General features: G+C 42.9%; 1 protein-coding gene across 9 annotated transcripts in view; it reads right to left on the bottom strand.

Annotated features, from left to right (window-relative positions):
- Positions 1-26,809, bottom strand: part of KALRN (kalirin RhoGEF kinase) — a 505,770-nt gene that overhangs the window by 341,891 nt on the left and 137,070 nt on the right. For all 9 annotated transcript variants that reach the window (XM_065841448.2, XM_071810806.1, XM_071810810.1 and 6 more), the window contains exon 3: positions 3,351-3,425. In XM_065841448.2, coding sequence (XP_065697520.1) covers positions 3,351-3,425 — 75 coding nt within the window. The remainder of the gene's footprint in view (positions 1-3,350; positions 3,426-26,809) is intronic.

The raw sequence follows: 26,809 nt of genomic DNA on the forward strand, positions 1-26,809 counted from the left end.
CTCTCCCCTCCCTCTCCTGAGAACTTCATTCACTTCCTTCTGTATTGCACCGATCAATAGAAAGTCTCCTATAAATATAATTAAGCAGATGAATGACATCCCAAGTTAAAACATTCTTCTAAAACAGCATCTGTGTTTCCTAGGAAAGACTATAAAGCCCACCTTCCAAAATATTTCACCACCTCTCACTGAAAAAGAACACCTAAAATAATCTACAACTTGGTTTATTTCTTTTTCTCTGTGCTCAGCTCCTTCTCACAACACAAAAATCAGTCTCTGGCCTGTAGTTCACTCCCTAGTGGTTCCCAAAGCCATTCCGCTGCTGGAAGCAACACAGCGAACCACCCAGGCAAAGCCAAGATTTTCTAAGGGTTTAAGCAAGAAGCAAGTGGCCAAAGGCTTCCCCTCGCCAATCCCTTATTTAATCCACTTCATGAGGTCAGTGATGGAAGCAATCAGACAGCAACGGCCAAGATTCAGTCTTACTGACTTTTCAGGCCACCGTTCTGCTTATAAGTGCTAGAATGAGATTTGCAGGTGCTATTTAGACACACACACATGAACTTTGCTTGGGTTCAGTCTAGTTCATACATGAGATCACTGGAAGAAATCAAGAACCAGTTCCAGGAAAAAAATCCCAATGTTACCCACTCCTGAAGTCTCCCGCTGTGCAGGGATGCGGATGCAGAGCGCTGAGCCAGCTGAAGGGAAGCGTCAGGCACAGAGCCCCAGATGGCATTTAGGCTGGATGAATCCGTGCCCAGCTAGTTAGCGCTGTATTTCAACTCTGAAATTAAGTGCACTTCTGAAAGCTCAAGTGTTCCTCTGAGATGCCACGGCTGTGCAGGCAGGTCCTGCTGTGCCAGCTCTGGAGCAGGCAGTACCGGTGTCACTCCCTGCCTGCTCTGCCCTGCATAGTCCAGGTGTGGAGCATCCACAGCACTGAAACACAAAGGACGGTACAGCCCCCATCTCAAGGAGCTTGTCTACTCTCTGCAGTTTCCCTGTTGAATCATGGACTAAAAGGCAAGCTGGTGAGCCACAGCAGATGAGAAAAGAAATAAGCTTATGTAACTGAGGTGCTCAGCTGAGATTTTTTTTGTGTGTGCTGACAAAGTCTGCTAGTGTAAGGAGAACCCTTGACAACTCTACTGTACTGTTATCGTTAAAATTAATTGCAGTATAAAACTCTGTAGAAAACTCAATAAAACTCTCCTTTTCCTTGAGGAAGCCTGATTACAAATGCAATGTGTTCCCAGAGCCTGTGCTAACTACAGAATGACTTTTTTTTTTTTCATCTTGCGAAGTCCAGCTATTTGATTTTTTTTCTGTTTTGGCAAATGTTTTCTCTTCTGTGCTCAAAGCATACATTAGGAAGTTATTCCACTTTAGTTAAAAAGAACCTAGGCATCAGTTGAAGTGCTCAAATACTTTTCTTAATCTGCTTCATTAAAACAATCTGGGGGAAGACTAAGCAGTACTTAAACTCTGGGCTGGAGCGTGATGATGGAGTTATTGCAATAAGATACCAGCAGCTCAGAGTATTTTATCTGCGAAGACCCCTGACAATTTTTGCCTCTTGTTGTTGCATTTGGAGACCAGGGACAGGAGGTGTAAATCCTAGGACAGCTATCTAGCTAGCTGTGTCAGGAACAGGCACATTTTGAGGAGATACAAGTTTGGAGGCTGGTGAGTCTATGAGGAGTGAGGTGTTGCTTGCCTGCAGCAGATCACAGTGCAAAACCCTTGGGGATCATGTTCATGTTGCTCGTTTAATGCCCCCCCACAAGGCAAGCCTGGCCCAGGACGGCATCTAATGAGCTGACGATTTGGTGCGAGACCCTCTGGCTCAGAGCTGAAGGCAGGCACTGTCACTGGAAAAGGCTATATAAATGATCCAGAGAGGCTGTAGTTATTAAATATTCCATGAATTACCAAATGATCCTGCAGTTGTTTCCATGCGATGCACGTGCAGGAGCCAAGAACTGAATTCTTCCCGAGGGTGTCTGGTTCAGCTTTGTGTCACAAACAAGTCTGCAGGTACACTGTGTTGTCATGACTATGTTCCCCTCGTCAGAGCAGTGAAAGACAACCACCATGTCAAACGTTTCAGGACATTCTGAATGAGACACCAGTGAGCGGTAAAGCAGTCGAGCGCCTGAGTTCTGCTGGGATAAGCTTGAGTTTTCACACAAGGCTGTTGGGATCTCACAAACTTCCCTCAAAGTCCTGGATTTTCAGAAAGTTTAGGGTTTATAGAGTCACTAATGGCTTATACAACTCACTGCTGGATTGGTGATCCCTGGACAATTTAACTGTTGCTACAGGGGAATGACATCTCACACCAACCATTAGTCAAGGCAAAATATTTTCCTGCCTGGCCAGGCATCTCCATGTCTCAGCAGGGTAACAAGCCCCATTCCCATGGACCCCACTCCAGCATCCATGAGGCAAACCAGTGAGGAAGAGCCTGGGTACCTAATGGCCTCACTGCTGCTCTCCTCCCGTCTGCAGTCAGCATTACTGCAGAGATGAAGGAAACAAAAAGCAGAGATTGCAAACAAGGGGCCAGCTGCTTTTGATGCAGGTTTTCTCATTGCAACAGGGAAGATCATGAAAAGCAGCTTGAATGGTTTGCAATCATCATAAATGTTGGCACTAGAAATACCCCATTTTTATGCTGCCAATTTAAGTGACTTCATGTAAGATTATGATCGCTTCAGACTTTCTCTTCCTCCTCTCCCTGACAAGTTGTAATTCACCTCAGAAACAATATAGTCCAAGCCATTGTCTCTTCCTCATCTACCCCTAGGTCCTCAAGATTTGTCTCCAGAATGAAGGCTGTAAATCTTTGTACAGGATGGCAGGAGATCTTTCAGCATCTGAGTTATTATGTAAATGCAGCATCAATGGTGCTTTTAACTGCAAGTTGATTGGGACTGCAAATGAAACATCAGTGATTTACAGGTCTGAGTGCTTCCTACAAACAGGAATTCATGCTATTCACTGACCTTGAACCCCAAGCAGGATCCTTGAACCATTCTGAATGCTGAGATAGCACACATCTGGGCTGGAGCTGAGATGCTGCATTTCATCCCACTGTGCTGCCCATTTATTTACCCTTTTCTCAGAATAAGAAGAAAATCACCATGGTCCAGTTTCCAATGCACTCAGTATTACTTCCTAGCCCTGTTCCACACACAGCCAATTTTTTAGCAGAAGAGCTAATTTAATTGCTACAAAGTCCAAACACAAAACTGATCCCTCATGACCCTGCAGCACCATAAGGACCAGGATGTGGCAGGCAGTGCTCGTGCTTGGCCAGAAGGACCCAGGAAAGATGTGCTCACCTGACACAAAGGCCACCTTCTCCTTCAGAATAGGGAGGACATCAGCAGCTTTTAAGCCATCATTTCGAAAAGAACCTGCAAAACAGAGCAAAAGCCACATTAGAAAAGAGCATGTTCTTGCTCCCAGCTTCACAGACACTCCATGTTTCTCAAAATCAGACTGGAGAAAGTTTATAAATTACATAAAAGCACCAAGAGCCAGACCCTAATGGCTGATACTCGAACAGCATAAGCATCAATAGAGATGTGTTTATAAAAAGAAAATATAGAGAATCAACTCATCACTTTATTCTTCAGGAGTTTTGAAAAGATAAAAAATTTCCTTTCAAGGAACCAGCTTTATTACCACTGCCTTTTTCACAGACCATAATATTGAGACTGAGAGATGCTCAGGTTGCATGTTGAGCCAGGAGCCTGCTCCCTTCGCTTTCTGAACACAGTCCAGGCAAAACTGCAGGGAACATTACAGCATATACACGTCCATTTAGCATCAGTCCTTGAGACAGATTTGCAAAGGGACTGGGTAAGGTTTTTCACCTTTCCTTCTTTCTGCTCTACACAGCACAGCTGGAGATGGAACGGCTCAAGGTGGGAACTCCACTTACACTTCTTACAAGCCAGCCAAAGTTTTCCCTGGGTAAGAAGTGGTTTGAAGCCATGGCACATCCTCATGTAATCCATGTTGTTTGATTATGAGTTAAATATTCCTGCACAGGCCATTTGCTTTCCATGCAGTGCCAAATTATTTCATCTCTTCTGAAAGTTCACCAAAGAAATCCCAGATTTTCACTCTTCTGGAAGCGTTAAGCGAAAAAAAATGCCAATGGTTTCAGCCACCACCAACATCCCTCTGTTTTTCAAAAGACCAGTGGTGATGGATCAGCCCACGGCAAGCCAGACACTGTTATTCCATCAACACTATTACAAAACAAAAGGTGGGTTTGAAGGACATCTTTGCAGCAGCTCTGAAAAATAACTCATCCATCAGTGGGTAGTGAATATCCATCATGATAAGTGAGCCTCAATATGGCTTTAAATCTATTCCAGCTCACCAAAGAGTACAACATATTTGCAACTGTATTTTTACTTTCACAGGCAGGCAGCAATAACCATTCTTCTGAGATAGCACCAGGGCAAGAGTGTCTTCTCACTAGGCAGCTTTACTGACTGGCTAGAAACAAGACAACCTCACTCCAGCCATCACACCTTCCTTGCTGAACACAGCAGATGACACCTGACAACCTGTGTCTGAAAGTGGAAACAGGGAGAAAAGTCCCCCTGTCATCTGTTTTTTCATCTATTTCTTGTATCATGCAGCCTGCAAAGGTACAGTGGTTTGATCCATGCAGACAAATGGAACAGACAGGATGAGGACCATCACTGCCATTTTCACCTCCAGCTGGACCTGAGTTTTAATATTGTTATTATGGTTGAGTTATGGCTAGTGGTAAGTGCAGTAGCATTTGCCATGCACAGTCAGCTTGTGCAAGAACACTATCTTGAACCTGCAAATATGTCCTTCACTAGTGACCTTTGTGCGTTCTATGTTAAACATATGAGACTTTGCTATTAACTTATCCTCTTAAATATAATAACTTCCCAAATCCCAGGCTATGGCTAGTTCTCACATCAAAAGCAAGAACTGTTCAGCCACAGGCAACATTTAGAATTTAAGCAGCTTTGTATACAAGCATCTCATCCATGAAGCAAATGAGAACAACCAACATGCTAGACACATCATGATGGCTTGAAGACACTGAAACAGAGTACTGGGCCAAATTTCTCCAGCTGCAAGTTCAGCAGTGTCAGTGCAAGTTGAGTTTTGGCCAATATTTGTTAAATTTGTCAAGGAAACAGCAACGTCTATTCTCAGGCACTTAACTGTGAACTAGATGTTATACAACTGAAGTCTTGGTGAACAGTACCAAACAATGTCAGTGGGTACGGTAATTGTACGTGAAAAACACACAATAAGGACTTCCTAGCAAAAGCCCACCATAATGAGGCCTGAAGGGCAATTTCAAACACTCTCCTACCAAGAAAGGACTGCATCCCACAGAGACCAGGACAAAAAAAGTATGACTTTTAAAGATAGTCATGTCCTGAGCTGCAGCAGGGCAGGCTGCAGGCAATGGGTTCACTGCTCATGGCTCCAATGTCCTGTCTGTGCACAGGAAAGGCAAGAAAAGGCATGAATAGGGGCAGTGTTGCCAGCAGCATTTTTCACCCTTCCAGTATTCCCCAGAACAGGTCAGTCATGCTCCAAAATGATGAAGGAACAGGAAAACTTCGAGCTCATCCTACAGCCAGGGAAACAATGAAAACTCCCATGAGCTGCAAAACTTTCCTTAGGATGAGGAAGGAAACTCCTGAAGGTAGACCAGTGCCTGAAGCCTTGTCCCACTCTGGGTGATGCACACGCTCATGACCCGCAGATGAGGCCGTGGCCACTGGTTTCAGAGGTCACTCCAGCATCTGACAAAATCCTCACTTTAGCAGCTACATCTCAGAGCAGGCTGCCAGGTTTTCCAGTAACAGCTGGGGGAAGGGGATGCATAAATGGGAAAACCAATGGCTGTAATAATGGCTCCAAAAGGAACAGCAAATCTGTCTCCAGGAGGGCCCAGAGCAGCAATACTGCATTCCCCATTTCATAAGTTATTATAAGCATACCCTAATAATGCTCATTTTCATCCTATCCCCCAGCTGTTTCTAATACACTTGTTTTGTTTGTGTGCTGGATCCAAAGCAGTGTCTGTGTAGAATGGTCTAATTTTTGTCGCGGAGTCTTGGTTATACAGTCATTTAGCCAGTTCATTTCTAGATGATGACAAAAGGCTGTATTTTGTATCCTGCCCTACACCTCCCTCCTACCCCTGTAAGACCCAAGCCCTTCTGCAGCAGCAGGACAGAGAAGGGCAGACAGATGAAGGAAGGGCAAGCTGAACACTGAGCCATCCTGCCCATTGTTCATGCACTGGTTTGCTGCTTCACCACCATCATAAGCATGGGACTACACGACAGGGCCCCTGTTGCCCTTCTACCTGTAAGCCTCACCATGGTCTGTGAAGAAGCTTAAGCACTGTAGTTGCCTCTTTATCAAAAGAGAGGTGCAGAGAGGACAGTGCCATGTCCCAATCACCCTGCAGCCCCTCACATCTTTATCACATCCTGGCTAGGTGTGCTATCCAGTGATATGTGACCATCCACAAACTTTTAATACTCCAGTTACACAAGAAGAGAACACACCGTGCCTGAAGGAGCCATTGACAGAGTAATGTGAACCTGGAAGCATTGAAATATTTAAATCAGCATGACTGATCCATGTTTCACACATGCCTCACACATGCACAGCCCTTCTCTTAGCAGGAATTCCCTGCGTGGCAGAAGTAGCTCAGAGTTTTCGGTGAGATGTTGTAATGAGAAGCCAGCTGGGTGGCTTCTGGAAGTTTAAGGTATGCTTCCACATTAAACGCAGCAAATCTGAAACTGAGAAAATTCCATTTTTCCTGCACAAATGCCTCAGTTACCCTGGTGAACCTGCTGCCGCAGGACACAGAGGTCAGCAGCTCAAGGGACTTCCCAAATGGGTTAGGGATCTGCAAACAACAAACATCTCAAGGGAACTGTAAAGATCAAAAAAAATAAGCAATAGTTTTGGAAAGAATAGACTTTAGAGTGAAAGCCAAACTCTGATTCTTGGAGTGAAACATAAATTACCTCTGGAGAGAGGCCTGTGGGCTTTAGGATTTCTTTCTGTAAGCAGAGTGCAGGGTCTCTGTTGGAGGCACCATCTTGGGCTAGATGGACACATGATCTGCTCCAGAGTGGCTTTTCCTAGAAAAGCTTCAGTTCTAATCTAAAAAATGCAGCTAGTGGCTTCAAATAAAGATCAGCTGCTGAAAATATGGAAATACTTTCTATGCTTGAAAAAAAAAGTATGCGTAGGCAAGAAGGCGGCCTCCTGTCAGAGCACTGCATGGGGCTTAATCACTTGGCTCCTGATGCCTTCGGCAGGAGTTGTTCATCCCAAGTCCCATGCAATGTTTCAGGAAAGGCAGCCCACATTCTCATAATTCTCAGAACAGATTTGACTATTTAAAAACTTTGGCATGAAGTTTCTTTAACCAAACAAAACTGAACTCCTTGGGCTAAACCCAACCCTCGAGGAACTCTACTGGAGTCCAGGGTGCAACAGTAGGATTAATCTGGTCCATATTGTTTCTTTCTTCTTCCCTCAGTAAAGACCTCTCCTGTATTTCTTGTTCTCACCTACCCTGGTTTTTGCAGCAGTTATCTCTTAGGTTTATCATAGTCTATTTTCCTTCCTATGGTGTTTTGTCTTTTTTTTTTTTTTTTCCCCTCAAAGCCTCAGTGGATTTTATTTTTGTTTGCAGTATGGTAACATCTTGGCTTTCTACAACATAGAAACAGAAGGGAAATCTGATGTGAGCAGAGGGAAGAAGAACAAACGAGGCTTTATTATTCCCATTGTAGCATTTGCAAACTGAGACATGGAGAGATTGACTTGTCCAGTGTCAGACAAAGTTTGTGCAGAGCTGAACCTTCATTTCCCCAATGCTTCCCTCATACAACCATCCCTTTGTTTTCTGGGAGAATATAATCCTCCTTTTTCTTCTCTTTAAACTTCTTGCTTCCTCCTCCTACCCTTCTCTCTCCATTATTCCTTCTTTCTGCATTTCTGCCTCAAATATTTACATTTTGGGTGTGCTAGACAAACACTCTTTAACCCCTTCCTTCCTTTCTTGCGCACTGTTGTCTGTCCCCCCAGGACTGTGAGCATTCCTAGTTTGATTTCTCTGATTTTCTATGAGCCATGGAGAGAGGCTTAGCCGAGGGCTGCTGAGGGCTTTGCCGCTGGGATTTTGCTGGCTGAGGCTCATTGGTTCAGAGGCAGAGAGGCCACAGCATGGCCTGAGCATTTGGTTGAATAGAAGCAACATGTGCTTTGGACTAGTATTTTAGCACCATCTGGCAGAGGTAAATGGGGCTGGACATTCTGCATCTGCCGATCACTCCTCTGCAGACAGCAGACACCTTCACTGATGCAAAGAAAGAGTATTTTAGTGCCCTGAGACTCCCAGGAGCCCGCGACACTCTCCTGCTGCCCTTCCCCACTGCAGGTAGCAGGACAGGTTTTGACAGGAATGACGGACAGACATAAGGACAGAAGGACTGAATCTGAAGGCAGCACCACCCAGAAGAAATACAAAATTCACCTGTAAATATCATTATCAGTTGTTACTGAAGATTAACCCAGAGCAATACACTTCACTAACAAAGGTTATTATCCTCCTTAACAACCAGTAAAAAGTAATAGTAGCCTCACAGGAAACATTTACAGCCCTGTGACTACAGGTCAGAGCATGGCAGGGACAGGGGGAAAGGCAGGTTGGACTAACACCATAGCCCCAGGGCAAGGATGGCAGCTGTCTTATTCCACCCCAGGTTCACTTTCTCAAGCAAGAACTTCTGACCTGGTGCCCCTGACACATCCACTTTTGCTAAAGGAACAAGTGCAGCAAACAGACCGTCTGCATTCAGCACACCTTGAGCAGTAAGCATGGCCATGGGATGCAGCGCTCATGTGGGGAGATCAGCAAAAGCTAGCACAGACACTGCTGATATTTTCCATCGAAACACAGCTGGCATTGGCTGTGTTTCTTACCCTCTGCAGAGCAGGGGCTAGGGCATTGCTCTTCAATGGAAATGTAAATAATTCCTGAGACGTTTGTAGGCTTGTGATGGTTTTTCCATGCTATAACCAAAGACCTACACATCATTTAAGCTTGTGGTGGAAGTCTACTAATTTCTGCATGTGTAAGTGTACTATAGACGCTTACACATGGACTATAGACATAGACATAAATGTATGCAAAGTACCTAACAGGTGTCTGTTGGATGATCCAACCATGAATCTGCTACAAATCTAATCTCTGACACTGCTGCAAGTCGTATACAGAGTAAATGTTTTTATGCCACCAGATCTAGTGTGCAGACTGACACACAGACCCACGCTATGGCCTCAAAATTTGCAAGAATCACCGACACCAAATGGATGGTTTGCACAGAAGACAAATCCCTTGCAACACATGCCAAGCATTTAGCACAGCAGAGACGAAAGTTATATTCATTACATTGCTGCATTTATTCTAAAATTCAAAGATTAATTTGGGTTTTATATGTAATACTTGGGCTCACTCCAAGACTAATATTATTTTCTCTGTGTTTCCTTATTCTGTCCTTCCTTTTGTTGCTCATACACCACTACTGCTTGCTGGAGCATCCTTCTGAACACATCTATTGGGTGGCAACCCTACAGGCTCCCTCTGCTCCCAGGTTTCACCAGTGCTTGTCAGAGGTCCCACAGCTTTTCTAGCCCCGCTACAGTGACAGGCCAGTCCCTCTGATTTCCCACTGCTTGAATCCCCACTGCTTGAATCCCCACGACGGGAGAGCCCCTGCCAGCTCAGCACCCTTTCCTCCTCTGCCTGTGACACGGAGAGAGGCAGGGCCGGGCTTTGGGGGAGCTTGCTAATTGCTGAGATTGTTATTCCTTCCACGAGGTACTTGGCAGCATCGAGCCTCCCAGCACAGCCTTTGAATGTCCACGCATTTAAACAGTAGCCTCAGTTTGAAAGCACGCCAAAGAACAGGCAAGGCTTCAAGAAAGATACAGCCGCTTGCAGCCAGCATGCAAATTCATTAGCCTCTGTGCACACGTGGTCTCTAATAAGCTGTGTTCAGCATCTGAAGCCCAAAACATTGCACCCTGTGCATCCTACCTAAGCCAACAGCCAGGCTTTGCCCTTTCATACATTTCACAAAACCATTCAAAGCATCAGGATAATGAATTAATCTACAACCTACAGCAAAGCCTCTGCTTCACCTCCATCCATGAGGGATTTTCATTTTAAACATACACTAATAGAGATGCTAAGAGAATGCAATGACTGTGAGTCAATCTTTTACACATTTCCTTTTTATTTTCATCAGGACTTTGGAATCAGGCTGAGATCTTTCAGTTACTACCCTTAGAAAAATAATTAGATGTTATAGGTAGCCCTGTGGATAGCACATCTGACTGCTAGTCAAAAGACTTGGCTCTATTTGTGGTTCTGCTCCTAAATTGCTTTGTGTTCCTGAACAAGCTGTTTTAACGGTGCTAGATCTTGCTTTTCATCTCTACAGAACAGAAATAATGACTGCTCACATTAGTAAAGCACAGTCAAGTCCATAGACCTCAAAAGCACCTTACAAACACGAATTAATTTTGTCTCAAAAAGCCTTTCTGAGGCAGGGAACTGTTGCAGTGTACTTTTAAAGACAGTCAAAAATGAGGCTCTGACAGCAGGAAAGACTTGCTCTGGTGATCATAGAAAGGACTTTTGGGACAGAAAAGGGAGACGTTAAGAGAACTGGAAAAAATGGGTCAACTGACACAAAATCCTGTGTTTTAAGTGTGCAAGGGATGGATGTGCTGTCCCAGAGATAAACAAGCATATTCACCACCTTAAGCTTTTAGTCATTCAGTATCTTGCTGTAGACTGTACTACACATCAGTGACCACCCAGATGCAAGAGTCTCTTATGGCTCTAATAAGGAGCTATGGGCCATTTGTAATCTGAAGTCACATTTTAAGCATGGTCATAGTTTCTACCCAAGCCTAGTGAGCATGAATATTTTCTTTTCATTTCACTCCCCTCTCAGTTACAGTTGGATTCCTTATGGAAACATTCCTCAGAATTTTATAATCCTATAAAAAGTTTAGAACTGCTGATAGATTTCTGTAGGAAAGATGCAAGTCCTCTGTGCAGTTGGAGATGATGGGTACCCAGTGTTGCATCCTCTATGAAATTCTGTAGATTAGCATCATTTCCCTTAACTGGTATTGATTTAGCCAACAGGCTTTCTCCAAAAAGCTGCAACAGGGCATCTGTCACCACCTGCCACATATCAGAGCTGTGCTTAGGGCTTCCCATCCGTTTCTCAGAAAACCTACATCTCAGATCCTGGAGGTCCCCAGTCGCCAGTAACTTCTCCAGGACAAAAAAATAAAATAAAATATCTAATTATGTACAACATTCAGGAGGCACTTTGCTAAAACGCCAGCCTTACAAAGGAACCATATGCCAGTGCCTCAAGTGTGCTTTGCAAACATCTGCCTCTCAGGGGGATTTCACGCCAGACAGTAAGAAAGCAACTTTAATTAGAGGCCAATTGAGATCCTTGTTCCAAGGCCTGTGGCTTTCCTAAAAAAAAAAAAGAAAAATCTTTTGCTGCAGACTTCTCTTCAGTTTTTCTGACAGGGTTCAAACGTGCCTCGTCCAGACAGACACACAGGCTGACAAGGTTCCCATTGCCTTCAGAAAGATTCCCTTCCTAGGAAGAAGGTTGTGTCTGGTGTGAGTGTCAGAGTGAGTTTTAGATGAGTCATTTCTGATTGTGGTTCATCCAACATTCACAAACTAACACTACACAATTAATTGGGCTTACATTTCCCTCTGTCTCATCTCACCTCAAATCCCACCTGATCAGGTACATTTCTTCCTCTGCTCATTCTCTTTGTTCCCTCTCTCTTTCTGCTAGGGTTTACAATTTCATCTTGTAGCTATTGTATCATCTTATGAAGATGATTTAAAAAAAACAGACAAACAAAAAATCAAACCCAAACCAAAACAAAATAACCCACAACCTGCAACTCAAAGGCAAGTTTTCCTCTCCTGCGCATGAATTTCCTGGTTAGGGATAAAGCAAGATCCAAGTCCTGAGATCTTGAAAGGGAACAGGCAAGTGGAGATGCGGGTACATGGGAGAGCAGCCAAAGCCCTGGCAGGATCGCAGGGGCTGTCCCCATCCCTGAGTGGGACACAGCTCATCCAGACTAGGTGGTCAGAGGTCTCTGCATGATGCATGTCCAGACAAAACCAGCAAAACCAGCAGGAAAGGCAGAAGAAAGCATTCCAGCTTGTGTCAGGTGCAGCACATCCCCGCAGGGCACAGGGAAGGCTCTCTGTAACCTCACCTGGGGAGCAGGACCTCCCTTCACACTCCACTCTTCTGGCCTTACTTTAGCTTCTCAGTGTCTAACCCTCTACAAATCAGTTTAAAAACAACTCAGTCCACCAACAGGGACTGTCTATAACCCCTTTGCAGCTGAGTTCAGATTGCACAGGTCTCCCTAACAAAGCACCAAACTGTAAAGTTGCAGCAGCTCCTCTGAGGGTCTTGCAAGGAAGCACTCTGGGTGTAACAGCAATCAGTTTAACTTACCCAACAACATCCTAAATCTAAATAAAACCGGGGCAAACATTTTACAAATATCAGCGGGAAGGGGAAGGCAAGACACTTACAGGACTAAATAATTTATCTGCCTCTCTTATGGATGCTGACATTTTTGACACACATTAAACATTAATGAAAATCATTTTATGGATGGCTGAGTCATGCCAGTCAAAGTGTAATCTCCTGCTTCTCCACCTGCCCCTTTCACCCTCATCTGGCTCCTATCTCGGAGCACAGCCACTTGTAACTCTGACCCCAAAAGAGGCTGGGCTCCCCCAGATGCCAAAGAGCAGAGCAAAAGCACTGAGGGGGCTGAACAGACCCCAGCAAACATATGGGCAAAAAATGAGCCCACCGAGTCCTAACCCCACTGCTGTTAAATTCACAAACCTGCTGTTTTGTTAATTAGCTAACACGAGATGCTGTGAATCATTTTGGAAAGAAAATTACCTCCCTGATCTCTAAAAGCTTCCTAGCCACATTTTTTTTTTCATACTTACTATTTTTTCCTTTTCTCAACATATAAATGCCAATTAAATTACTGCCTGCCTCTGTTTAATGTTAGACTACTCATACTTTCAGCCCCTCCCTAATGCCAGTACGGCCCCTTATGCACAAATCTCTTTAGCATGCTAGTATAAATGTTTATAGCCCTAAGACTTACTGCTGTAAGAAGCTTGACATTTTTTGTGGTAAAAACCTGCAATGTTATTATAGTGTTGAATAGAAAAGGATCACCAATGGGTTGAAAACGCAGCTTTCCTTTAGTTTGTTCCAGCTAAAGACACATATAAAGAGATAACTGGGATTAAAGCTTTCCTAGCTGTCTGGATCTCTTCCTGGGTAAGCAGTCCTTAAATTTACTGAAATGGTACTCACCAGGAGGTAGAGTTACACAAAGCCATTGGGCAGCCTTCAAAGATAGAGGATACACATTTAATTCCACCTCACATATCCCATTAGACTTGGAGACTGGACATCAGAGTTACCAGAAATACGTCCTTCAGCCCAAACATACTTTTCTATATGGAAGGAGCGAAAATATATCTAACAAGATTATCTCCTAAACTCAGTAAATTGGTTTCTTTCACTAAGGGGGATCTCAGAGCTGCACAAATAACTGGCTGCAGGTTAATGAGATCTGACCGATCTCCAGAGCGTACAAGCTGCTGCTCTATAGATCCCCGACAGCTGGAGTCAAATGACCATCCAACTCATCCCTAAAACACAGGGAAATAGTAGGGGCCCCTCTTTTGAGCCCACTGTCAGCTTGCAAATGCAACAGCCACAGACCTGATATTGTCTCCTTTTTTTTTTTTTTTTTTTTTACCAGAGGTGACAGAAGAGCAATATATTGACAATAACTTTCTAATTTCTTCTGAAGGTATTTTACTAGTTGGCGATTTCCCTGACCTCAGTTCAACTGAACAGCATGCTCTGGAAAAAACAACAATTCCAGGCAGGAGAAAACTGTCACATGTGAAGTGTCAGTAATAGTCCACAAAGTTCATTAGAAAGGTCTCCTAAAGATAGTGAAACTGTACATTGATCACAGACACCTCATGCAACCTGAGGTTTCTTTCCAGGATCTTGCTACAGGCAGCTGTTGAGCCTTGTTTGAGTGCAATACTGAGAAGTGGACTGCAATCTAAAGCCAGCTAAGTCAAAAAAAGGACAACTATTACCTTCAGTAAATTAGAGGTGAGGAGAAAACACAGCTCCTCCTACTCCCCACATCTCCTACTACAGCTGATATCTCAGACCAGTTTTAATAACCCATTTTTATATTTTTCCCCAGTCAGGAATACTTCCTGCATACACATCTCATTCAAGGCATCCTGGCTCTCCAACACAAACATGCATCCACATGCACCTTCTCACATTTTGGCTCCAGATTTGCTGATAAAAGGCCAGACCTTGTCCATATTTCCAGCCTTCAACTTGGCCTGTGGTTACCATGACCTTTTCCTGCAAACTCCAGCTCTGCTGCTGGAATGACTTGTCCATTATGTTAGTTGTTCAATAACTCTTAGGCACTACCAAGCTAATACAGCTTTGAATAAATGACAAATCACAGTCAGAAGTCAATGAAACATTAGGAACGGTGACAAAAAATGGCAGGTTCACTACACAAAGGAAGAGAAAGAAATGTGCTAATATATTTTTGCCTGCTTCCCAAGTAAAGGCAGAATGCAAGACGGTCTGGAGAGAGTAAATTCATCATGCTTTGGCTTCGTTATTATAATAATTGATTTATATTAGCAGGTGCACATTAAGAAGATGTGTTTCCACCCCTCTGCCACCACCAGCTGGTACAACATGCGTGTGTCAGTCATAGGAAATAGTAGCTGTGCTGATGCCCCTCACCATCCATCTTGTCTGCATCCTGCCCTCCCTGCAGCTTTGTTGTGGGGTCCAGCCAGCATCACTGGTACAGGGCTGCAGAAACACATCACGGAGAGCAGCTTCTACCCAAAAGTACCTAAAATGGTGAGAGCCAGCTATGGTTGGTGACATCCAAACATGTAATGGTATTTCCCATATTTTGTGGCAGAAACTGATAGCAAAGTGCAGATGTCGTGACCAGGGATTTTAGGCAGGACATGTACAATAACCTTCTATAAACCTAACATTTATAAACATGCACTGGACAAGCAGGTAGGACTTTCCAGTCAGAACTCTTGTTCCTGAGGAACATATCATGGAAATGTTCATGAGTCCACAGACCTCTGTTTTATACATCATCAGGTGGATCCCACCACAGGATTTGGCCTAGTGCCCACCTGCAGGGTTCAGGGATATTACATGGGACTGAGAAGACCACAAAAATATCCTCTTGCTAATGCCTGCTTAAATTTTGTGATCTGATAAAAATGCAGCCTGGGAAGCCCTATCAAATGTTGCAATATCCGTTTATAGAAAAGTGTACATTAACTCCAGAAAGACAATATACATTACACTGATTACTAATGAAAGTTACAGGATAAAACAATAATGACATATTTTTGAATAAAAAAAAAAATACATACTGAAATATCATGAAAATAATGTTACCATGCAGGAGAGGTACAAAATTCAATTTTTCCAAGTGATGTGCTGGCTTAAATGATATAGACAAACCACCTTTTCATGGCCATGAGATGGTTCTCTGGAAATGTTTTGTGAACTCACAATGAGAAAAACAAAGAGATAAATAGCCTCTTCTTCCCCTGCACTAAAGAGCCACAGTACTGAGCACACTGCCTGCTATAAGAATACTGACAATTAAGGATGTGTCACCCTGAGCAGTATCTCTGTCTGCACATATCTAATCTGCCCATTACCACCATCCTCTGCCACTGCAACACAACCGTGCACAGAAGTTCTACATTATGAGAATAAATATCCATTGAAGCCAAAACGGCGAGTCAGCTGAGCACGTAAATTGCCCAGATTCTACCCGAGGACAAGAATAATTATCTTTCCAAATCCACTTTAAAACCCTCACTAAAGAATACTTTCTGAAGAGGTCAAGCCCTGATGATAGCTAATACTTTCAAATGAATCTTTGTTATTGCCCAAATACAAAGAGCTGTTTTAACGCATCACGACAGAAGAATACTTCCTCCAGGAGGGAGCTTGCCCCCATTTGTATAGATCACTTAAGTGTTCGGCAAGTCATATGACTTTGTGGTTTTGAAAGGTTGCACTTTGATGTCCAACAGACAGATGTCAGCATAAAAAGGTAGGGGGGGAGGAAAAAGTACAGGCTCTACACAGCCAGCGCTAATTACCAAACAGCAGTGAGTTTGTGTGTGTGCAGCCCAAACAAGCAATAGCAATCGAGCTACCTCCTCCAACCTTTGCTGTTTAGCTACAAAAGTGCCAGTAAGGTGAAGTGCCCTAAGACATCACTACCTGCTCAGCAACATGGCTATTAACTGCTTACTCTACCACTTGCTTAGGAGCACCCACCACTGCCAAAAAATAGCTACCCAGCAATATAGAGTACTTAAAGCTGTAACACCAGTTAGTCCCTTGGATGTCAATTGTTTGAGGAATAGTATGTTGTAGCTTATGCTACCATTGGCTCTGTTGTTCCAGGGACAAACAGAAGGCTTCTGTCATCAGTGTTTTCAATCCAGGCCTTTTCACAAGTGCTGCTATTCAATTATAATGATTGTTTTGTTAAGTGTGGTTCTACTCAGAAAACTGACTCTATAAAAATAGGATCATGGAGTTCATGTTTATTGCATCTCAATGATTTCCAGATCAAATACAGTCATTTTACAAGAAAAAAGGATGTTTGGTTTGTTTTTCCAACTACCAGGTCTACAAACTCGTGCTGGGATCTAGAAGTTAAGTTGTCATCTTTTTGGCTGCAAAAGGAATGAAAAAGAATTTTGCTCGCCCACTCCTGAAACAGCTGTGTATTTCCAGCTTTAACAGAGATAATAAGGAATAAAAATGAGGACAATATTTTCAAACCCACTTATCTAATTCTGCGCTTCAGGGCTCTGGAAAGGTAATCTGATTTTAAAAGCTACTCCAAGGGCAACTTGAAGTGACAAAACTTAAGTACCAGTTAAAATCTTATTGCATATTTAGGTACCTAAATAGTATGTACCCAACTTTAGGCACCCATTTTTCAAAACCATTCCACTTAATTTAACCAGCAAATTAATCAGATTTGCATGTGATTACACATAGATAGCAGATCATTTAAGTAGGAAGGTGCTATTTTTATATAGACACTTGTCGGAGCAGAATTGCACGTTAAACTGAAATTTATGAGTCCGCAAGCTGAGTCTGTATGAACTACTTGACAGCTGCAAATTATTGCATTACAGACACTGCCAACTTGCTTACACAGACACATGTGTGTACATGTAATTTAACCATTCCCCAGCTGTCCGTACAACCTCAGCGTTGTAGGGGTTAGCAGGTTTCCCGCCTGGCAGCTCCTACAGGTTGTAATCAGGTATCTGAGGCTCACTATCATGAGAGAAAGAAGTGGTTCTAGGGGCAGAGGAACTCCTGAAATATGTTTTGCTATAGATTAGCTTCCTACCATGTTCACAGACAGATTCTCAAACTGTCGCATTCCCTACAGCAAAACCTCCACTTTTCAGCCATGCCTTTGCTTCTCCCCATTTTATCCCCCCAATATGTCCAGACTCTTTACTTCGGGGCTCCTGTGCCAATTGGTTTTGGATGCTACTGGTCAAAAAAATACTGTATCCCTGATGCTGCTCTGTAGATCCCAGTATGATTGCCTCGAGTCTTGCAAAGATTCAAAGGAGTCTTAGCAAACAGCTGTATGTGAAACACGGATTTATTGAGGGTAAACTAAGGAAACCCACTAACCTGATGTCAAGAAGTGTTTCCCCAAGACCCACAGTGCAGCCACAGTTATGCTGACCATCCTATCCACGTTCAGGCTTTGCCTCCTCCTGCCTTGTGCCTTTGGGAGTTAATTGCAACATCTGACGGCAACCAAAGAGATAATGCAGAAGAGCTTACAGGAACAGTAGGCTGAAAATAAAGGCTGGGAACATGGCCAGCATTTACAGATGTACTGAGTTAACGAGTTTGGAGGTACTTTCCAAAATATTAGCCAGTTTTACACACCCGTTTTTTTTCCACAAGCCAGAGGTGCCTGCTTGCGCAGCCAGTCCTGCCAGACCGTTCCTGCAGCGTTACTGCAGCTCTGTCCCCTTCTCCACCCCCTCCAACAAGGACAAGCAAGGGTGTTTAATTAAATCCAAATGTTATCATTTCTAGCTAAGTGTAAAATTGTTGATTTGAAAAGCACCGTGCCTGGCTTTCATCGTTAAGGAATGCTGTGATCAATGTAACATCAGGCCAATTACGGTGGTTATGGTGCTGAGAGATGTATTTCTGTTCCCTTTATGTATTCAGGTGCAAAGGAAAGTGCAGCAGCAAATGCTAATTGCACTGCTTAGAACATACTCACTCCCAAGGAGCATCTCCCAGGGCCCCTTCAATCACAGAGCTACTTAGTGCCAGGCAATTGCCAATCCTTCTCCAGTCCAGCCCCAGTCAAGGTCTTGCCTGCGATGGTGAAGTCTGCCTGCAGATTTTAGAAACCCAAAATCATGCAAGACAAAGTAGTTGCTCCTGCAAACAAGCCACTGCTGACTTGCCTTCATAAACTGTCAGGGGGATGCTGAAATGAGCACAGCAAGGAGGAACGGGTGTACTTGTGGCTCACTCCGTCCTCCAGATGATATTTTCCCAGCATGTAGTCACAGCTCGTGCTATTTGAGTCATCCTCATCTGAGGATGCAAATAGTTCCCAACTGGTAACATAGCATTTCTGTTTTTAGGCTTAAATCTCAGCTTCTCTCATGATGCTTCAAGCTGAGCTGGGTCCTGGAGACTCAGGAGCAGTTCAGTGTCAGAGAGAAGGGTCTGGGTACATCCTTTATGTGCTTCACAGACAAAGACAGACATCAGCAGCAGATCCTGAAGCAGGGGCTGAAGGAGCTTGGAGCAACTTCCCATAGCACAATTTGTTCTGATGTTTGCACAGTGTTGCCCTAAAGACTAAATTTCTGCCCTGGAAAAGCTGCTCCTTGTGCTCTGCTGTGGGAAGGGTGCTGTTCCAAGACCCAGTCTCACATCAATGGGATAGGCCTTGAACAGCTCTAATTTTCATCCAGATGGGGCGCAGTAAGGGAAAGTCTGTGTTGTAAAAAAATTAGCCAGTGTAGCTGCCTGAGGAAGGATGGTTGGCAATAAAATGCCTTGAGGTGGAGGGAAAAGGGAGCCCTCCCAGTACCACTGAATTTAGACTTTGGGTTAAACCCTGTCCTTAGTCATGCCAACGCAGAGAGGAGCAGCTCTATGCAGTTTTCACAGAACTATAGATTTATTCCACCAAAACCATGCTTTCTCAGTCAATTATTTTGATTCCTTCTAAGAAGAAAGAGATGTGCCTTGCAGTCTACAGCGGAGGACTTCGCACGGTTACTGACTCAGAACTCAACGCTTACTGCTGGATTCCCAAGAAAAATAACATTAAGTTGGAGTTTAGGTTGAGTAAATTCAGATATCTGAAAGCAAATGTAGCATTTTGTGGAAAGTTCTAATTATTGCAGACAGAAGATTCAGAGCTAAGTTAAATGTAAAAGCAAACCAAGATGACTAAGGTATGGAAATAGGTGTCAAGTCAACAAAATTTCAGAGACCCTTCAGGAATGCTAGAAAACAAGTGCACAGCTACAGCTACTGTGCAGTATTGATAGCTTCACATTAACTTGATATTGAAAGCCCATTTCATTTTTTATTTTTTCCTTATTAAATTATTTTAGGATGAGGAAAAGGAGACCATATATCTGTCTGCCAAGAGTATGCAGGTATACCACATTAATCTAGCAATAAAGCCATCATGGACAATCCCTTGGCTCAAAGCCTGGGGATGTATACCCTACTCAAAAGTTGCTTATAAATTAATTTAACCCAGGAAACAGTTATTGCCTCATAAACATGGGATGTTTCTAACCTTTCATTTACCTATTCTCCTGCAAAAATAGAAGCTGGCAGAGATGCCCAGACATCAATACAAGTCCTAACCCTTTTTTGTGGCTGGTTTAAGAAAGCTCTCCATAAATCAACACTGAACCCACACTTGCATTTTAATCCTTGGCAGAAAACAACCTTCTCTTCCTTGGCTTACCCTCTCCAAATGCCTGTGGAGGATCCATGTCACAGCGAAGAATAAAAGCTGCAGGTGGCCCAATAAGTGAGACCTTCCCCCAGTTCCATGCGGCTCCGCCTGGAATCCTGCTGTGCCAGCTCTGGTCTCCAGGAAGCTCTGACATTTTCCCTGATGGTCCCAGGATAAGGAAGGATAACGGTTACTGGGGTTTTGCTCTTGAATCCTGGCCACAGACGTAATGTATGACCACACGCAGATTGATTGCTTTTCCTGCATCTCGGTTCACCCATATGCTGAGGACATTGTGTTTCCTTACCTTCTCAGAGCAACCGCAGAGTCTGGAAGCAGCATCTTGTCTTTCTACTGGCCAAAAAAATTTCTTACCATCAGTGGTAAGTGGGTGTTTTCTCTGTACAGTTTGCTCAAAGGCAAATTGAAAGCCAGAAAGAAAAGATGCAAAGCTATTCTTGAAAGAAAATATGTCCATCTCTAGAAAACTGAGAAAATATTCAAGTGCTACTTACTTAGCAATGCTGCCAAGTAAAGTCTCGAGCACAAGTCTGCTGGCCACTTAAGCTTCATTGGGTGTAATCAGTCCAAGCCATGGGTCATTTCCAGCACATGGTGGTCACAGAGAGCTGTTCTCAGCTGCCCTGCTGACCTATTTTGATCCAGTGAAGACCTTCAGATGCAACCCACCATCCAGCATCAATTTTTAGTGGAGCCAATGAAAAATAAGAGTAGAGAATACTTCATTCAGAAAGAAAAGTAGCTTGCCTGAGTGATCTCTGAGCTTCCAGCACACACATCCTTGAGCAGGATCACTCATACCCCAGCACAGCCACCATGGAGAACCATGTGCTCAGAGGCAAAGTGCTGAGTGGGTGAAGGGAGAGTGGGATGGGAAAGCCAAGTCTCTTGTTGAGGTCACGCATGGGGTTATCACAGGCTCAGGATAAGCCCCTGTCCCCTTGCACAGAGCCTTGTGCCATGCGCCGCCCTACCTCCCCTGACAAAGGCCAGGACTGTATCCGTCATTTGCTTATCCTCTACACTGCAGTTGTTTACAGGCGATTTTAATGAACACTTCAAAAAGGCACTTGTCTCAGGAGTCTGTTTGCACATTCTCGATCTTCTGAGCTTTCAAACATTTCATTAGATCTGAAATTCCCACCACAGCAAGTAGTGATCTTCAGAAGAAATGGAGTGTGGGTTCTGGAAGGGGCATTTAAGTGCAGAGTGGGTGTTAGCTCAGATATCTTCCTCCTCAAGCCTTCCTTACATCTGACAATGACTGCACCAAATTTCTGAGCAATAACAGCTCCAAAAGTTGGCAGATTTGAAAATCAAGCATGAAACCACAGACTTACTCACCTGGGTGCTGTTGCATATAATTTCTCTATCTACAAGCTTGAAAGCTGCCAGCGCAGTTGCAGAAATGACCTGCGGCATGGGGCAACAAGCATATCTTCTGTAAAATGTTTTTTGCAGGACCAAGAACAACTGGTTGCAAAAACCACCACCTTCAACCTTTATGATATACGCCTCAACCCTGTGTGGGATTTCAGTGAAATGAGGATGAAGACTTGGTCCTTAATAGGAAAACCTACACATTGAAATCTGGAGTAATCAGTTGTTGGTATCTACTCAGGTGAGACTCAGGTGATGCAGCTCTGACACGAAATTACCTCTCAGTTAAAGCTGCAAGTGAGGTGCTAAGCAGGGCATGGAAAGGAAGGTGGCAGTGGCTATAAAACCAAGACAGCTTCATAAAAGACAAACTCTCCCTGATCCCAGTTTTCCAGTCGGAGAATCATGTCTAGAATAAAACCACTATTGCTAAAGAAGAGACTCACCAGAGGCACTATAGCCTCTCACTCTGGAAATACTGGGTTTGATGGAGACAGTGATTTTAAATTGTGTCAGCTAACCAATAACGTCACCAAAGAAATTCAGAAGAAATTTATATCAAAGATGAGGAAAAAATGGTAATGGGCAGCAGAGGAATGTTGTATGAAGATATTAATGACTAGATGATCTTCGTCCTTCATCCCACTTTCCTGTGAGGGAAACCAGGTCTCACACAGGACTACTTCTAGCTGTGAGCCAAATTGTTCCTTCGGACAGGAGAATGATCCAAGATCGCCAATGCATCTCTACCACATTAGGTCCCAGCCACATGCTCTTCTGGCACAGAAGTCCAAATTCCAGGGCCTTTTTTAGGCCAAGACCTGTTTTTTATTGTGAGGGGTCAGTCAGTGAGTCATAAAGAGACATGCTCATCTCCAAGCTCTCTGGGCTGGAGCCATACCTCTTTATAGGAGGTTCCTGTTAGGGAACTTGTGTCATCTGGGAGACAATGCTTATCATTTATTCAGGCTACATACTTTTTTATTCAAGCCACAGATACACGTTATTGCTTGAAAACGGAGTAATCCAGCTACCCTGTGTTATTCCTTTAAACCAACAAGAATTGATATGAGTTTAATGGAATACATAGGCCTTTCCTAAAAGAACAAAATTGTGTGATAGCTCAGAACTGTCAGGCCTTTTCAGCTGAAAGCTGGGATGAAAATGAACAGTTAAACAGTGAAAATGAAGACAATGAGTCAAAAAAAGAGAAAGTGAGAAAAGAAAACACTCATCCTTTTTAATGAAAATATTAGCCTTCTGAATTGCATTATTATAAGTCAAAAGAACAAAATTTGAATATGGTATGAGTTTAAAAAATTATATCTTTATACAGTTTTTTTTCCATCCTGTCTTCTAAACAGTCAATAATCTATTGCACATAAAACTGTAGGATGGTAATAGGAAACAGAGTCTGGTCCCATGGCAGGAAATAAACCCTTATCAATGGTTTTTGCAGATCTCAGTCAAACAGTTGGGAATTTGGTAGTCCTGAAAATTAGTACTTAAGATCATGATCTTAGAGAAGGATATAACAAATACACTTATCAGTAATGAACCCATACTGGGGTTTTTTTTGCAATAAAGATAACAGTTGAATAAGAAACTCAGCCATTTACTGGTTCGGACTTTGTCAGGATTTCTGGTAACAGCATCAAGCAGAAAACCCACGTAATTTGTTTGGCAAACTGAGACAGACTCCAGCTTCCAAGCAAGCACAAACAAGAGATTTTTAGCATCTTGCGAGCTGAGCTAAAGACAATAACAGAGCATTATATAACATGACAGAAACCCATTTTCACCACAATCCATTAGTGCAGCTGAATCACTCAATTCTGCAAACTGTACTGATCATTCAACATTAATTGGGGAAAATTACACCATAATTTATGACTTTTCTCTTTCATAATTACTTATGGAAGGAAATTGTGAGGAACTAACAACTAAGATTATGGGGAAAAGCTTCAGAATAATTTGCTGAATGTAAGTGTCCTTTCTTCCCCTCTCTCTGTTTACAATAGACTATTAACAACTTACCTGTTGGTTATTTGTTTCATGATTTACAACTATGTCCCAATATCCAACTCATAGAAAACAGAAAATTCACAGCCCACTTTCTCTACATGCATGGATAGGACCTATGTCCATACTTGTATGAGAGACACCCAACAGCCAGTGGACATCCTAGGATGATACTATAGTAGAAAGCATTTTTAGAAGAGAGGAAAAAAAAAAAATGCAATCAGTATAGCAAGGAGATCTGGAAACCATGAGTCTGAGGCTTATGCATCATTACAGAGCAACAGTCCTGGCACAGTACAGCTTGTGCACAGGGCCTGTGTTTGTCTTTATCCAGAAAGATGATTTGGACACTTAATGAAATCCAGAAATCTTTTCAAACATGACTTAATAACTACTGCTTATCTTAAATGCACAGAAAAGGAAATTTAACTTAGACTCAAAGGCAAATTACATAGAAAAAGAAAACCTCTAGCAATGTAACTTCATAACCAATTATTTCTTTCACAGCCTATTATTCTTTGCACATTGTCAACCCTCTTCAGCCAAATGCCCATGCTATTTTAAAGACTATAAATCAGTGCCAGTTCAAATAGATGTTGTAAATTCATGCAGATGAGGAAGACATACACCCAAGATATAATTCTTTATTTCCAGGCTAACTTGCTCAAGTTATAATCTTGCTTTTTGTACACAAAAAAGGCCTGAGTGATCCATTTTTCCATGGTGATCAGAAGACAGGATGTGGGGTTGATAAGAGTGTCCTGATATTTGGCAGTAAAACCTCATCAAACCTTTCCAGACAAGATAATATTTACATCTAGAATCTGAAATAAAAGCAGTATGCAATTTCTTACCCAAGCTGAAAACTCATGATCACTTTGTTCCCATTTTACTCCTGTCACACTCTGTTTTCTTAAGCAGAAGGCATTTGTTAAAGAAAAAAACCTAAAGGAGTTGACATGAATAAAATGGCTTTGGTTCCTACTCTGCCTTCCTGTTTACTAAGTAGCAAATCTTGTCTGAATTTCTCTACAATATGCAAAGATAACTAGCAGCTAAATAACATACTGAAAGCAAACATATCATTACAAGACCAAGTCAATACATACAATCCATGCAAGGAACACCCTCTGAACGAGATGAGAAATCTTGACATAGAGTGATTACAGATTCAGTACCAGCTGGTAGGATGGAGCATACAAATCAGAGAAGTTGGACCTTCATTTATATTTTTGAAGATAACGTGTCTTTAAACAAAAAATGAGGCCAGCTAGAGACTGGTGATGGGTTCAAATGATGGCTGTTTTTTCAAGGAAGAACACAAAACTGTGTTGGTGCAAAGGGTGATGATGCCTTTCCACTTCTTTGAGTGTAGAGTGGAGAAGTAAAGAAGGATTTTTGTGGACAGTTCACATGAGCATGTCTTCACATCAAACAGCAGTGAAGTGTACAGATAATCAAGCAGCTATAAGTGCACTTGAGAAGGTACTACAATGAAACGCTTGGCAGAGACATTGCTCATCTTCCAGACGAGAATGACTGTCCAAGCCTGCTGTGTCACTAGTGCTCAAGTCAGCCCCTCCAACCTCTTAGTCTCATTGCCACTGCAACCACAAGAACAACTCTACCATCTGGAAATTCTTTCTTGATCCTCTTCACTGAAGGAATTTGGGTGTGGAATGGAGATATTCAGGGCAGTGAAAAAGTAGAGCCTGAGCAGCCACAGCTGGGTATGGCTTCAGGTTAGAGATGGTCTTTGCTCTGTCCCCACAGTCCACCGTCACCAGTATTAGCCATGGAGGCCTGGAGAAGAGTCCTGAGTGAGATGGGGCTGTATTATATTCCCCTGTGTACATGGACCAATTTCCTTGTATTATGAGAGAAGCACCATCCTCCTAAGCCCAACGATGACACACATCCTTTCCTCTGCCAACTTTCTCATCTATCAGGTGTTTCTATGAGAAACAATGTTTCTTTCTGTTCTCGCCTCTAGCAGCAAAGCAAAAATAACAAAAAGCACTATGGAGCATTTTGTGACTGTTTTGGAATACCACAAATGCTTCTGATAACAGACCAGAATTTTCAAAGGGATGTCCATTTGGGGAATCTAGTTTCTTAGCAACTGCAGGAGACCACTTAAGAAGCAAAGATTTTAAGAAGATGAGCATGCTCTAAACCTAGCCTCTTGTTAGGAAGCTCCAGTAGGGTGACTTGGAAATATATTGTTGTATCAAGCACAGCCTTCTGTATCTTATCCCCTTTGCATCCTCCTCCTGCTCCCACTAAAGCAAATAGGTGTTTTTGTTGTGCTGCAAGCAGGTCCTGTTTCCATTAAAATCAATCTTTCAGCACACTTAGGAAGTTCAAACAAGCACTTGGCTCTAAATCTGAGGGTTTTATTCAGGCAATGATGTTAGCCTTTCTGTATGTAGGAAATGCTGCAGATTGACCTAATGCTTCTGAACGAGGGTTTTAGTACCTCTCCTGTGTCAGTCACAAAAGTGATCAGTGGAAAAAAATGTTAATTGTTATTAAAAGGGAAAGTCAGTTCCCAAAATAAGATATATCACACTCCATCACTTCTCTGCCAAGCATTCCCATGTCCTTAATTACTCCACTAGGAAAAGAGATTAAAGATAACTGTATAGCTTGGATTATCAAATGACAAACTCTTTCAACCTGCAATTCTGAAAGGATAACGTTCTGGCATCCCACCCCGCACTTCAGCAGCTGGAACATCAGGTACAACCAAAGCTTGCTGAATCCACCTCTAGTGAGAATCAGATTTTACACTGTGATGTGAGTTTCCTTTTACTGTTGGAGGGGAGTTTTTCTATTAGTCCAAAACAAAGAGCAGCGCAGCTGAGCAGAACACAGGGTAGTTTTGTCCTTTTCACTTGCTTTGCTGAATGGCCTGTCAGTGGTTCAATCTATGTATGGTGAATGCTAAAGTACTGGTTCAGACTCGAGTCCTCAATAGACCTGCTGTGGTACCAGGCAGCCTTGTAATTCCCACTGCTGCAAGAGTAGTACAGCATAACAAAAAAATCCCAAGTAT

This window comes from Patagioenas fasciata, chromosome 7, assembly GCF_037038585.1.
Source record: "Patagioenas fasciata isolate bPatFas1 chromosome 7, bPatFas1.hap1, whole genome shotgun sequence".
In the NCBI taxonomy this organism is placed as follows: domain Eukaryota; kingdom Metazoa; phylum Chordata; class Aves; order Columbiformes; family Columbidae; genus Patagioenas; species Patagioenas fasciata.